The sequence below is a fragment of the Phalacrocorax aristotelis genome, chromosome 5 (genome assembly GCF_949628215.1).
Source record: "Phalacrocorax aristotelis chromosome 5, bGulAri2.1, whole genome shotgun sequence".
NCBI lineage: Eukaryota > Metazoa > Chordata > Aves > Suliformes > Phalacrocoracidae > Phalacrocorax > Phalacrocorax aristotelis.
The window spans coordinates 46,172,548-46,186,460 of NC_134280.1; the positions used below are offsets into that span (position 1 = coordinate 46,172,548).

Sequence of the window (13,913 nt, forward strand, 5' to 3'; positions counted from 1 at the left end):
TCCAGGCTAGTAACAGCCTCCTGCACACTCAGCCTTGTCCTGGACTTGCTTGTTATTCCCCTGCTCCAGTGTGTACGTGAAGTATGAGAAGCCTGGGGTGAGACGTTGGCTCACGGGCATGCTGTGATGGTGGATCTGTGAGCCAAGAGGAGCCCTAACCTCCTGCCTCAGCCTCATTGCGGGTAACCATGATAGCAGCTGAGCCAGCAGAAGCCCAGCCTCAGCAAAATATGCTTGAACCCCTCAGTTTTTTACATGGTCAGTACAAAATCATGGGGCAAGAGGAGATCCCAGAAACACCCTTCTTCCCCAGCCTGGAGAGATATAAAACCAAAGCCTTAGGTTAAATCCTTGTGACACTGCAGCTGAAACAGAGTGAGCGTGATCCAGGAACAAGCATTCATAATTTGAGGGCTATTTGTACTCTTTTTATGGCTTTCAGTTTTAAGGACAACAAGCACTTGCGTTGTGTGTTATTCATAGGTCCCTTCTCGGCAAGCCAAGGGCTGGTTTTAACTTGTCAGAAGTGCCTCTTAGTGCCACTGCCATTAACAGCAACCACATTTTCCCTCTGGTTGTCACTTCACCACTGCCACCTAATATCCTATGCTAATTGTCTCTTACTAGTAGAATACAGTATTCAGATGCTGAGAAACCAGAGGCTAGTTTCAACACATTTGTTAGCCACAGAAGTGTCATAAAGTCCCACCTCTAAAATCCGTGTGGCATTTCAGTTTGAGGTCTGCCTTCTACACACTGGCCATTCCGAAGAGCCTTGCCCACTCCTGCATTTCAGCCAGTGCCAGAGACTGGGGTTTCCTCTGCGTAGAGGTGCTTTCAATGCAATGTGTAGTGCAGACACACAGGTGTGCAAGGCATGTTGGGGCTTGCACACGGCTTTATGGGTGCTGCATAGGGTGCACGTGCTCTTACAGATTTACATCCAGGAACACATGGAAATCTGTGTTCAGGGCATACACTAAGTGCACGCATTTCTGGACAGCATGTGGAGCTGTGCATGTGGTTCGGGTAAATATTGACGCAACAGTTTTCTCTGCAGTTCAGTCTGGCCACAGCAGCCCCAGACTACAAGGAGTCTTTGTGTTCAGATGGCAGCTCTCGCTGCTGTGGGGGCCAGCTGAATCAGCTCCAGCGGCACAGCCACCCAGCAGCAAAGCTGGGCTGGAGGCAGCTCTCAGCCCCTGCAACTTCTCTCACAGTGCTACTTGTCCAGCTTGTATTTTACTGCACGCATAAGACAGTCATATTCTTTGAAAGACAACCCCTATGCCATGAAGACACATTTTGCATTTGGCATACAGGCATAGTGCCAGGTAAACAAAGCTGCGGGTTTGTGTTCGGTGCACTTGAGCAGGAGGTGCATGTGATGTGCTGCTGGGCTTGTGTTTAGCGCATGCATCTGTAAATCATGGATAAAACGAGAGCACTTTGTGTAACCACGGGTAGGTTGTACCCCATGTTTTACAAGTTGTGTGGGTGTTTGGGTGTGTTTGCAGGTGACTGGAGGATCTCCAAGGAGCTGTAACGCAGTGAAAGCAGCTGGGGTTGGGACTGTATTAACCATCCTAGAGGCGCAACTCAGAAAGGTCAAAGCTCTTCCTGATTTTTAATCAGGTTAAAGCATCCCCAAAGGCGGGCAGGGCTGAGGCACACTAGGCTTATATGTCTGCACTGAAAGGCTTTAACCAGAGCAGTGGCCCCACAGCTCGTGAACAAGTAACGTGCACCCTCAGGTCAGGCTAGTGCCTGTGCCTGAACCACGGACTGCTCCCATGCTCACACACATCCTCCCTCAAGCAGTCAGGTCCTCCTGCCTTTTGCCAACAACAAGGGATCCCTAACGCTTTCCTATTATAGTGTCATTAAATAAAAAGGCTTAACAGTGTTTTTTTAAAGGCTGAAGACTCTGACAGAGGTGCTTGAACAGGAGAAATTGAAAAGGTTACCTCAGTCCACCGTCTCTGCTGATGTGCGGCAGCACACGTTTTCTTCCAGCCCTCTGCCTTCGCAGCCGGCTGTTTTCTGGGCCTGATATCAATGGCAGCTTAGACAGAAAAAGAGGCAAAAGCAATCCCCTCCTCAAAACGTCTCTCTCTCTCTGGTGAAAGAAACAAAAGCAGAGCATTTTGAAAATTTAACCTTAGCTGTCGCTTGGGCATCTCCTGCTGCCCTTCTGCCCGAGTGCCCCCAAAATGGCCCACCACCCTCCCTGCCCCGCCAGCGCCCTTCCTGGCAGTGCTGCCTCGTGGGGCTGGCACAGCCTCAGGGTGAGGAGGAAGGTACCCACACCTAGCCTAGCAGAGAGAAGGGCAGCATCAGGCTGCTGAGTTGTGCCTCCCATGAGGCATCACTGCACAAGGGGCAAAATTAGATTTTCCAGTTTCAGTCAGAAGCAAATATTTAAGCTGGGGAAAGAAAAATCAACACAGTGGGAAAAATAAACAAGCAACTTCCTGGCCAAAAAACCCCCCACGATATTTTGACAGGAAATATTTACTTATTAATATGGTTAATTAATTCTTCTATGTGCTGTGGCACTCAGAGACAGGAGGAGAGATCTCCATAATGAATCCAGCATGACACAGAGGTTTTCACAGGCACACACAAAGTGAAGCATGTGGAAGGCCTGATTCTGGCTGGAGCTGTGTCTCGGGAACCATGAAAGGAGGCTGGGGATGGGGAGAGAAGCCTCATCCCACTCCAGGGTGCAGGCATCCCTCACCTAGGCAGCCTATGTGATGCTTCCACCTCATTAGGTATGCTGGAAGCTGTTGGCTGAAGCGTGTGGTAGCCAGGAAACAGCTGTGAGAGCTGCTTTCAGATCAGTGCCACCAACAAGCAGAGGGAGAAGATAAAAGTAACACTTGTTTTGAGGATCGTGATCTACTTTACAAGCTGCTAAGGAGGCCGCATCTGACGTGCTGTCCCACTTGAGCATGCATCAGGCTGAGAGAGCGCTAGCAAAATGGAAAATGTGAATCTGCTGGGGTTACAGAGACAAGCAGTTACAGGGCTGTAAATCAGAGTTGTGAGTGCGGAGCAGGCTGGGGAGCAGCAAGCAGGCAGAGCAAACATTAAGTAGAGTTACAGCTTTCCATGAAGTTTGTTCACTTTGGGATGATGGCAAGAAAGAGTAGAACGTGGTGTGAGAAGAGGGGCTCTGCTCTGTGGGCTCAGTGCTGCTTCCTCAGGGAAGAAAGTTCCTTATTCAGCTGGGAACAGTAACAAACCAGAGCTTCACAAAACAAAATGTACTTGGGGAAGGCTGAACTAAACATTATGTCAACCCTATTTATATTTTGAGGAACACGACCAAAGGAGGTAGCTTTCTGTGGGCCGGACAGCATATATTCCTTTAACGTCACAAAACTGGTGTTTCACAGGGACATGACCACAGGAGGTGCAAGAAAAGAGTCCCCAAAGTTTCTGAGTCCTGCCCTCCTTTTCCACACAGCCCTGCTGACTTGCAGGGAATGAACTAGAGCAGCCCAGGAGGAGCCTGGCACATAGCTCCTGTTCTGCAGCGATCCCAGCAAAGCCCAGAAGACCTGGTGGGTTTTCCTTATGCCCCTCAGGGTCCAGCACGGTCTTAAGATATTCACAGAGGATATGGCAGCATGGTGCAGGCTTCAGGCCCCAGAAGTCATAAGGATGGGCAGGATCCAGAGGGCTCCCAAGAGCCAGTGGAGGGACAACCAAATGCCAAGGGAAACCTGACACTTCCTTGCTTTAACAGCATTTGGGGTTTTCTTTAAACCTGATCAGTATCAAAAACAAACATACAAACAAACAAAAAAAGCCTGAAGTCCCTGTCAGAGATGCCCAAACAGATCTTGCAGGAATGGCTGCAGGCTAAAAGCCAGCAAGACCTCCCAGCCCCAGTGGTTTCCATAGGGAGCCCTGCCTCTGCCTGTGATGTGCCAGGGACCCCTGTGACAGCCTTCCTCTTCAGCCTGCCTCCTGCCTAGATAGTTCTGCTCACCCAGGGAGAGCAACCACCCATCCTGCTCCTCTGAGGTGTGGGTCTCTGCTAAAGTGCAAAGAAACCACAGGCACAGGTCTCCTGGGGGAGCCGAGCAAAGAGAGGACTTGGATAGCCCTGAGCAGGAGGGTGCAATACACTCAGCAGCACCGGGACCCTCTCCAGAGTTTCACTGGCCTTGTCCAAGCCCTGCAGATAAGCAGCAGGAAAGACGTCAAGCCAAGCCACGAGGATCAGCCAAGGCCTTGCACACGTGTATGAGCATGTTTGTGTAGGAAGCGGGGGCATCACACAGTGACTGGAGCTTTCAACCCATCGTACGTGAGCTAGGGACATACTCGATAAAAATAGGTTCTGCACATTTGGTAACAGCAGGGAAAAGCACAATCCTGGCTTTTCACATACAATCCCAGTCTACCTGTTATTATTGTCCGGGCTCCAGCAATGAACCCTGAGCCAAATTCTGGGGCAATTTATTCCTCGCTCAGTATAATTCAATTTATTGAGTGGAGTTACTTAGTCATTGCAAAATGCAGCCCAATTCTTTTTATTTGGACATTTATTTTATTTTTCTAATCATGCCCCCTGAAATGTTAACCCTACAGGCTATAAACATAACCATTTTCTCTAATAGGACCAACATGGCAGTTGGAAAGGAACCATATGCTGGCACTTGACTTCTTTATTTAGATATGTTCTGGAGGAGGTGGTGCTGATGCTCACTTTAAGATCAGTCGCCAAGTGCCTATACAGGAATTAAGCACAGGGTAGGAGATAAAGTGCACATCCATAGAGACATGGACATGGGAGGACAAGCACAGAAATCTTTGCTTTCTGCTTATAAAGCCAAGTTTCTGATTGCTTGAAAGCAACCAAACCAAAAGCACAGACACATGCAGAGACACATGCACCGCAGCACTGGGCATGGCATTGCTGTGGGCAGAGATGGGCTGCATGGGGACACTCAGCCTCTTGCCTCAGCCCACCCACCTGCAGTGCCTGGCCAACTGGGTAGCTCAGTACAATGAGCCTCAGGGCAACCTGCCTGGCTCCTACCAAAAAATTTCCCCCAGTCTTGGGCTTAACACAACATTTGTGCAGCAAACACCACAGCCTTGAACACCCTCCTCCAAGGCAGGTATCAATAACATTCTTGGAGGGACCACTCCAGCGCTCACTTCCCACTGGAGACCTGATGCCACGTGGGGAAGGGGCTGTTGTTCCATCACAGCCATGACAACTGTGCCCCCAGCCAAGAGCTGTGCACTACCTGGGGAGCGTTGGCAGGGTATCAGCACCTCTGACCTGCCTTTGCTCTGCCTGGACAGGCAGCTGCAGGGTCGCACCCAGGCCAGACTGGCCAGCTGGACTTTGCCCCAGAATAGTGCAGGCAGCCAGCACAGCTGGGCAGCAGCCCAGGGGCATCCAGAGGCTGCTGCTGGTCAGATAAATGTCCCTCATCCCAGCTGCAACTGCACACAGGCAGCACTAGTACATCACCTGGTTGTACCTGCCTGGCTTCTGGCCACTGGTGGCTTGGGAAGCCTCTGTCGTCCATCCCCATGTGATCGTTACTAGCTCTGCATAAACTCTTCTCCTAAGAATTTGCCTAATTGATTTTTGAGTAGGCTGGTCCTTCTGGCATCCACAACATCCTTTGACAGTAAATTGTGTGATTCTGTCATTACTTGTGCAAGAAAAGTATTTCCTTTCATTTGTCCCAAACCTGCTGTCCAATAACTTATATGCTGCTGCAGATCCTGTATTATCAGAATAATTAAGAAGTTCCTCAGTGATCTTTGGAAATCATTCATTAGTTCCTGCCTCTCCCTCCTATCTTCCTTTTTTTTTTTTTCTATTAAATTTCTGTTCAACAGCAGGAAATATAGATAACTGGGGGGTTTTTTGTGTTTGTTTTTTTTTTTAATAACTAGACTTAAACAAAATATTCAAGATACTAGAGCACTGTCATTTTAGACAGTTGCCAGATTAGGATTTTGCTCTTGATTTCTTGCCTCGTAGTTATCAACAATCTTATGACTTAATCGTTACTGAATAGCAAGTTGACGTAAGACTATCCCCAATGACTCCAGCATCTCTTTCACCATCAATAACCGCTGCATTAGAGTACTTCATATTGAATATATAGTCAAGTATATGAGGTTTACACAGTTGCAAGAAATAGACTTAGCTTTTCTGATATTGCCTTATCTTCCCTGAGTGTTCACTTTAGTCTCTGTTCAGCCAGAGGGCCAAAGACTTTCTAGCAAGCTTCCTTCTTTCGATATGTTTGCAAAAGTTTATAGCAGAAGCTTCTAGCCTTTTACAAGCCATTCTTCAAAATCTTTTTTTTAAGCATGTCTTATTATGATTTCACATTTAGCATTCCAGCATTTATGATCTTTTCTGTTTTCCCCCTTTGGACATGACTGATACTTTTTGCAGGATATCTTTTTATTTCTAATAATATTCTTTAATCTACTGTTTAACTATCCTAGCTATTTTTATTCTTTTTGAGAAGTCTTTCTGGTAGTTCAATTTATCATGGACTCCTAATATACAGAGCCTAGATATCTGTAAGCCTTTTTTACTTTTTTGACTTCTTTTAATTTTCATCTTTGAAGATAAGGTGTTACTGTAGTGGATGGGGGAAGGAAATTTTACCCTACAGAGATGTGATATTTAAATGTTTGATTATCACTATTGCAGAGTGACTCCTCATTGCTTCTGTATACTCTAAATCAAGAGCTCCTCGAGGCTTATAGGTGCTCAGACTTGTTGCTCTAGGGAGCACTGCTTATAGTACCAAAATGTAGCACCACCATCACGTCCTTTTGCAATATTTACCCTGTCTGTATGAGGTGATGTGAAATTTCTCTTTATTGCTTTATTGGCTGCCTTTATACACAGAATAGCTCATCCATTGCAGCATCCCCTCTGGGTGCTCCATATCACCACCCTAGTCACATACTGATCCTATGGGGGCATGACATCTCCATCTGCAAGGATTCTGTGGTACTTGCTGGCAAGATTTACTTAGCTATGTTGTTTAAATCAGGTTTTCTTTCACATAAAGCGTTACTCCTCTCCTGGTTGACATACTCAGCCCTCACATTCCTTGTAAGTCCTTCTGGTCCGCTCCTTTCCACTAAGCTTCTGAAGCAACCATGTTTTGGCTCAGACACGATGCAACCTTCTCCTCTCAGATGCTCACATGAAGCCCTCCTTCCTCCCTGATGCAGCCTCACATTCATGCTGACAAAATAAGCCCTTTCCTAATGTAGAAACACCATGGGGTCCCTGCATAGCAGAAGGAGGAGAGCCACCAGGCTCAGGTCCCTGAGCAGGGGGATGGGACCCCTGAGAAGCCTGGTAATGGGTAAATACCATTCATCAACTTTCTCAGCCTCAAATCCTAGCACAGTTCACCAGCAAGTAGCAGGACACTTTTTCCTCCCCAGTTCCCAAAAGTATCTGCTGAGCAGCAGAAAGTCTTCATGTCCTCAAAGGACGGGTGGCGTCTGGTCAGCCAGGGGCTGCACACAGCCTCTGACGAGTGACACGGAGTCTGGGCCAGAGGGGCTCAGGCTCTGTGCAGGGCGCTCTGGCAAAGCAATGCCTCCTTCTCTGGCACAGGTGATCTCACCATGCAGCTGTGAGTTTTATAAGTCATGACATCACGTTTGTCCTCTGAATACATCCAAGTCCTCTCCGTTGACCCACCAAACACATCTCCTGTGGCTGCAAAGCAACAGCCCTCCATCTGCAGCGTTAACAAATCAAGCCTCATCAATTCCCTGTCTTCTACAGGGAAACTGAGGCCCAGAGAGAAGCAACTTGCTTGGGGCCACACAGTGCACCAGCAGGAGGATCAGAAACAGCACTACCTCACTGTGAGCATGAGACCATTTTCTGTCCCTGAACAAGCAGTAAATCCCAGGACCCCCAACCACCAGCACCCCTGACCTGAGCCTTAGAGCACCTTCACATCTAAAGCTAAGCAGAAATCACAGCAATCCTACCACCTCCCCTGCTCTGCCCTCTTGCTTGCTTCATCTGTATGGTAAAAACACATAGGGGCACTTTATTCAGGAGTAAACACACACACAGACACAGTCATAAAATAACTAAACTCCTAAAGCTAGTGGATTGGTTATTTTGGGTTGATCTTCTGGGAATAGGAGGAGTTGGTTGATAACTCTCACATTTATTTTGGGAAGCAAGAATGTCACATAAAAAATGTCAATATGCTTCAGAACTAGAAAAAGCAGGCAAAACTTCATTTCATTGGATCCCAAGGGTGTGTAAACTCAGGGGTGCTACTAATGGAAGTTGATTGAAAACAGACTCTCTTGTTTGCCTTCTTAGGCAAGTTGGCCACATCCAATTTTGCTCTGATGTTGGGTATTTTTGACTTTTTCTTTCTTGCATTCTTTCTTTCTTTCCTTTCCATTCCCAGGCAACTCTGCTTTATCTGCCTCTCTGCAAAGTGACAGAGATGTGTCCTTCCAGGTTTTGGTGCCTCTGCATCTTTCCACCCCTTCAAAACCCAAGTGTTCAGTCTGCCTCCAAAGTGTGGAGTACCTTGGAGCTGGTGCAGGTCACCACAATACTGCATCCACACCTCTGTGAAACCCCCCTGCATGCATTCCTGGTCAATAAATGCCAGCCACATACGCACTGCTGCCATATGGTTGAAATGCATCCAACTCAGCTTAACAGCAAATGTTTAACAGTAAGCACGAGCAATAACCTGTGTTTCCAATGCTTCTTTACTTCTGTTTGCTTTTACTTAAGGAACAGTGGAAAAACCATGTTGCCTTCCTGAACTTCCCCTGAAAGATTCAAGTCAGCAGAGTGCAGGCTCCCTCAGACATTAGAGGTTGCTGTTAAAAGAGACCGAAATGGATCTTTAACTATCATGGTCAGGACCTCCAAATACTTCTCAAAGGGAAAACACTGACTTGCCAGAACCCCAGATTAAATGTAGCAAGCACATAAACATCCTTCACAAGGTTTTGTATTAGCCAAGACTCGTTTCACAAGCGAGCTGTGTTCTCTCCTTGCCCGTCCCCTTCCCTCCTGCCCAAGAAAGGTCATTTTCTTCACAGGGGGGAAAAAAAAAATCTTCCAAAACAACAGGGTCTTAAATCAAGCTGAGGAAGAAAACTTCCCTTTCACCCGTTCCTAATAAATAACTTCAACCTCTTCAATGCAAATATTTCCAAACAAAGAATCTCTGTTGGAGACAGAGTCGTAAATTATCACGGTAGATCTTGTTTTGCTTGAAATCAGACCCAGGCAAACCTTGGTTTGGTTTCAAAGAATGTCTTCTGCAGTTTCGTATCAGTACGGACTCAGGGAGAGCCCAAAGGAAAGCCCCCTCCACTCTTGCCTCAGCTCCTCCAGCCTCTCCCCATTGCTGCCACCAGCTCCCACTCTGTCTGGGAGCAGGGCATGGATGTCCCAGCCAGGCAGGTGCACATCACCCACACTGCCCCCAAAGCACAACAATAATTACGTTTCTGTAAGGTTGTGTGAAGCCTCAGAGTATCAGAGCAGGGGAGCAACAGCCTGGACATTTCAAGCCAGTCCAGAAACATGCTCAGGAACATCAGCAAATAGCATGAATTCTCAAGGGGCAAATAGAGATCAACTCCAGAGCACAGCAGGACCAAAGCCAATCTGACACCGTTGCAGCCAAAATCAGGATTTGACCCTATACTATTTATAACACATCGTGACATTTGCTAACACAGTAGTCGCAAGTGCATAATTGCCAAGTTCACACATTTAATAGCCTTAAAGCTGATGCTCTGGCACAAGAAATGGCCACACGACTCTGACACCACAGTTATTCATTACGCAGGAAGTATTTCCTCCTCCCCTGGTACCAGTTAAACTAGCTGCACTGTCAATTAAATAGCTGGAGGTGCTTTGCTCTACAGTGAAGAGCTGGGCCACTCTGTTAGCAGCACTCACTCTAGACTAGACAGACCAGGCACAGGAACACACACACATGTATGTGTGATGAGATGCTGGTTGGGAATTAATTCATTCCCAAAATTAATAAATTCTCTCAAGTTCAGCCACCTGGGTTCAGTCGGCTGCTCAATTGGAAGTGAAAGACCGCATACTACTTCTTGATGAAGCCTGCAGGGTTGTGCTGGCCACCTCCCTGTCCTGTGCAATGGACTCTTACTTCAGGAGAAGGTGAGCTCCCCTTGTATGTGTTATCACCGGACACATGATTATTTTCTGCTCAGGATGTAATCTCACATCCTTACAGCTTAAAAAATACCCCTAAAGTTTGGAGCCAGGCTTCCTGAAGCACTGTGCACAGCTTGCACACTCTGTTTAAGATGACTGTGAGAAGCTAAACCACAAATCCAGGGCACAGGTGCATCACTGCACAGGCAGCCTGAGCTCTGCTCAGGGATCTCAGGCTATCTGCGCCTCCCCAGGGTATTTCCCCCACCACACACACACACAGAAATGCAAGCCCCATGGGCACCTTGCACATGTACAAAAGACAGCTTGGGCCCAGCCATGCCACCAGAGCTGAAATTCAAACAGGGCTAGATGCAACCTGGAGAACCATGCCCATCTCCTCTCTGGTGGTGGCCTCAATAGCCCACAAAGATCGAGGGCCCTCAGGGCTCAGGTCCACACACACTGTGCTCTGCTAACGCTGCCAGGGAGCTACAAGCCCTCAAAGGGCAGCCAGCAAACTGCCGGCACTGCTAACATTTGAAAACCACAGCAACCAGATTTGCTAGAGCTTGTCTGTTGGCCCGTTACATGGCAATTAGTTTGCTGTCAGTCTGACAACTGAATAGATGTCTTGGTTTGTGCTTTGTCCCACAGTCCACCCACTGTGGTCCCACAGCACTGAGAAGAGTCAGAAGAGTTGTGTCATCATTAACCAGCTCCTAAAGCAAATGCATTCTCTGGATCCCAGCACAGAAACCTGCAGGAATTACAAGCACCTTCTCATATTTGTTGCTGATAGCAGCTCCACTCTGAAGTGTCCCCAGTGAGCCACTGGAAACCCAGAGACGAGGGAAGGCATCCGATGGCAGAAATGGTGCGCAAACAGCTAGGAGAGGAGACTGTCCTCAGCCCCTTGAGGTGAACACTAAATTGTAACCAGAAATCCTCCATGAATTAATGAGTCAAATTTAACTAAATGTTTTGGGAAAAAAAAAGCAGAAAAAGCTTGTCCATAAGGTGCACAGTGAGGATTTTTCTTTGCCGATGCCAGGAGAGCAACAATACTGCACCAGTCAGATCCCCACTATGCTTGTCAGGCCAACGTAAGCCACGGAGGCACAGATCCACCACGCCAGCATGAGTACCTTTACACTAACGCAGCATTTCAACACAAACTCAGGCGAAAATGCTGACAAGCCTGAAGGGGACTGGACATAAAATAGGAAGAGAATAAAAGAATTGCTTTCAAGTTGGAGCTTTTACTCAGTCCACTGGGTGCTCCTCTCACCGCAGAGGACAGGATAATTTACACATGCGGCAATACAAGAATAAAATGGTCCTATGAAAGACAAATTCTGCTGTGTGATTTCCTGTGATTTGGAAAAATGGGGCTGAAGGCACTCCTGGGGTGCTCGGTCTCCCCTCCACCCTGATACCCATCCTGCTATGCCACGAGTGTTTGGCTCCCAGCTCATTTCTGTGCAGATATAGGATGCTCATGCCTCTTCGCTGCCATCCTGGGCGCCGCTCATCAGTGCGGCCATCCTGATGCCACTGCAAGCAGCATCTCTTGGATGCTTTTAAGCTTTGAAATGCTGAAGGGAAACGTACAACCCACATCTCAAGCCTGGGTAGTGGGTGACAGACTCAAACCCCTTTGATATAGTTGATTACACCCAGTTAAGTGAATTTAGTAGGTCTTCCTGCAATCCTTACAGGACAGATACCCACAATGCTAAAAGACATCGCAAGAGAAACCTTCAAAATTAGCAGCACAGGAAGACTGGAAGGGAGGTTTATTTTTCCAGCTGCATTCAGGAGGGCCTCTCCAGGACAGAGCTAAAACACCCTGGCTTTTCACCCTTTTGCCTTCGTCATAACAGTTTGGAAGATAAACGCTAGACTATCTTTAGCACTGGCACCTCCCATGTTATTCACTTTGAGATGGAGCAGAAAAATGTTAACAAAAAACAGTTGAAGAGAAACTTACTTATTCATCCTAACCACTGGAATATGGCTTTTTCTCAAATATTATGCTACAACAGATTCTCAAACCCTCTTTGTTCTCTGTGTTAACATCCACATTTGTCTCCAGAAAGAGGAAAGGGAATAGGGCTATTTTCACCCTTTCAGGAAGCATGTACCCGATGCTTTGCTGCTGGCTGGAGCAGCACAGCCTCCTGTCCCTCCTGCATGATGGCAGCACAGCTGCACACTAACGCAGGGATGGGAAGGATGACAGTAAATGGCCTGCTATTAATCCCAGCTGCCAAACAGAAATGATAAGCAGGGAAGAGGACCGTGTGCTCACAGCCTCTTGAAGCTACCACACACTTCATGTATCATGGGGATTTGCAGCAGAGCCGAAAGCCAAGCAAGACTGAAAAGTAGTCTGAAACCTGTGATATGGGGAGGTGGCTGTATAGGCTCTGGAAATCTTACAGAGCTCATTAGTCCTCTGTGAACATTATGCAACATTTAGGCACATGGCTATAGAGTTCCCACAGATGTTTCAAACCTTTTCACAAGCTCAAAACTCCCAGATTTCTAACAGCATTAGGAAGTCATCAAGAAAAATTAGCCCAGCAGTTAGTAACTAATTATTACTTACCGAGTCCAGTTTGCCTGGCTGAGAGCTGCTCTGAGGTCAAGTTGCTTTGCCTTGTATGCAGATATTGTGTATGTACTGCGCTTACACAGAAAGCGGCCATCAGGATCTAACAGCAAAGGGAGACAAGCTGTTTCACAGACTGCATGCAAGGGGACAGTGAGGTGGTTTAGATGCTTTTTTTTACAAGGAGGTCAGGTCAAAAGCCCAGACCTCTTTCCTTACCTGCTGGATCGCATGCACGACCCTCCCCTGCTGCTGGAGGTCAGGTGGCTTTCCTACTGCAAGGGATTTTTTAAAACTCTTCCCTTATAGAAGTTGGTGAAGGATCTGTCCAAAACCAAGACAGCCCCCGCTCCTGATTTTCCTCAGCTTTAAGCAAGAGGAAGAGAGACAGGCTTCAGCTGTGCCCAGAGCCACCACCGGCCTCTTCATGCAGGTCGTTTGCTTTACTTCAGTGCCCAGTGGATGTAAGCCCGTGGTTACCAGCTCTGACTAGGCACCCTGTTCATCCTCTTCTTCCTCCCCAGCCCTTACCTCCCCTGATAAGCTCACAGCATGCTGTTTATCGCTATTTATCGGTATGATTGCACTTCAAGCCAGGACATAAGAAAAGCTGTAACTCACCAGAAAATCTTACCAGAGATGTTAATTAGAGTCTACAGCTCATTGTCCTGATAATACCTAATAGCTGGGAAGTTTCAAGTGCCTGAGGCTCACCTCCAAGGCAGATGCTCCCATGGGATTACACTATTAGCACAGAAGTATTTCAAGAGAGTGAAGAAAATACAGGGAAAAGATTCCCAGTCCAGGAATTTGCTCTCCCTTCTGTAGGGAGCTTCAGATGCTCCTCGGCACATACACCATGGCGAGAGAAAAATATTACAAAATCTTACACACACCCACACACAGAAGCCCCGCATAACTTCACTCTTATACCACATCAAAATACCCTTGCTTTTCAACTGCAAGAAAAGAACTTCCACAAGTACCGCTTACTCTAGCGAACTGCACGATAACAAACTACCAGACATCCCTGCAGCACTAAACACCTCACGGGTCAGAAGGGGAAGGGGAGGAGAGGCAAAA

At 47.3% G+C, this 13,913-nt stretch overlaps 1 protein-coding gene across 6 annotated transcripts in view; it reads right to left on the reverse strand.

Moving 5' to 3' along the window:
• The window catches only part of LOC142057723 (alpha-ketoglutarate-dependent dioxygenase alkB homolog 3-like), a 122,687-nt gene that overhangs the window by 65,005 nt on the left and 43,769 nt on the right, over positions 1-13,913 (reverse strand). For 3 of the 6 annotated variants that reach the window (XM_075094301.1, XM_075094299.1, XM_075094302.1), the window contains one exon: positions 12,828-12,933. The exons of 2 other annotated variants lie outside the window; for them this stretch is intronic. In XM_075094301.1, coding sequence (XP_074950402.1) covers positions 12,828-12,933 — 106 coding nt within the window. Of the gene's footprint in view, positions 1-1,967; positions 2,110-12,827; positions 12,934-13,913 lie in introns of those variants that run through there. One more of the 6 variants, XM_075094306.1, reaches the window with a different exon arrangement.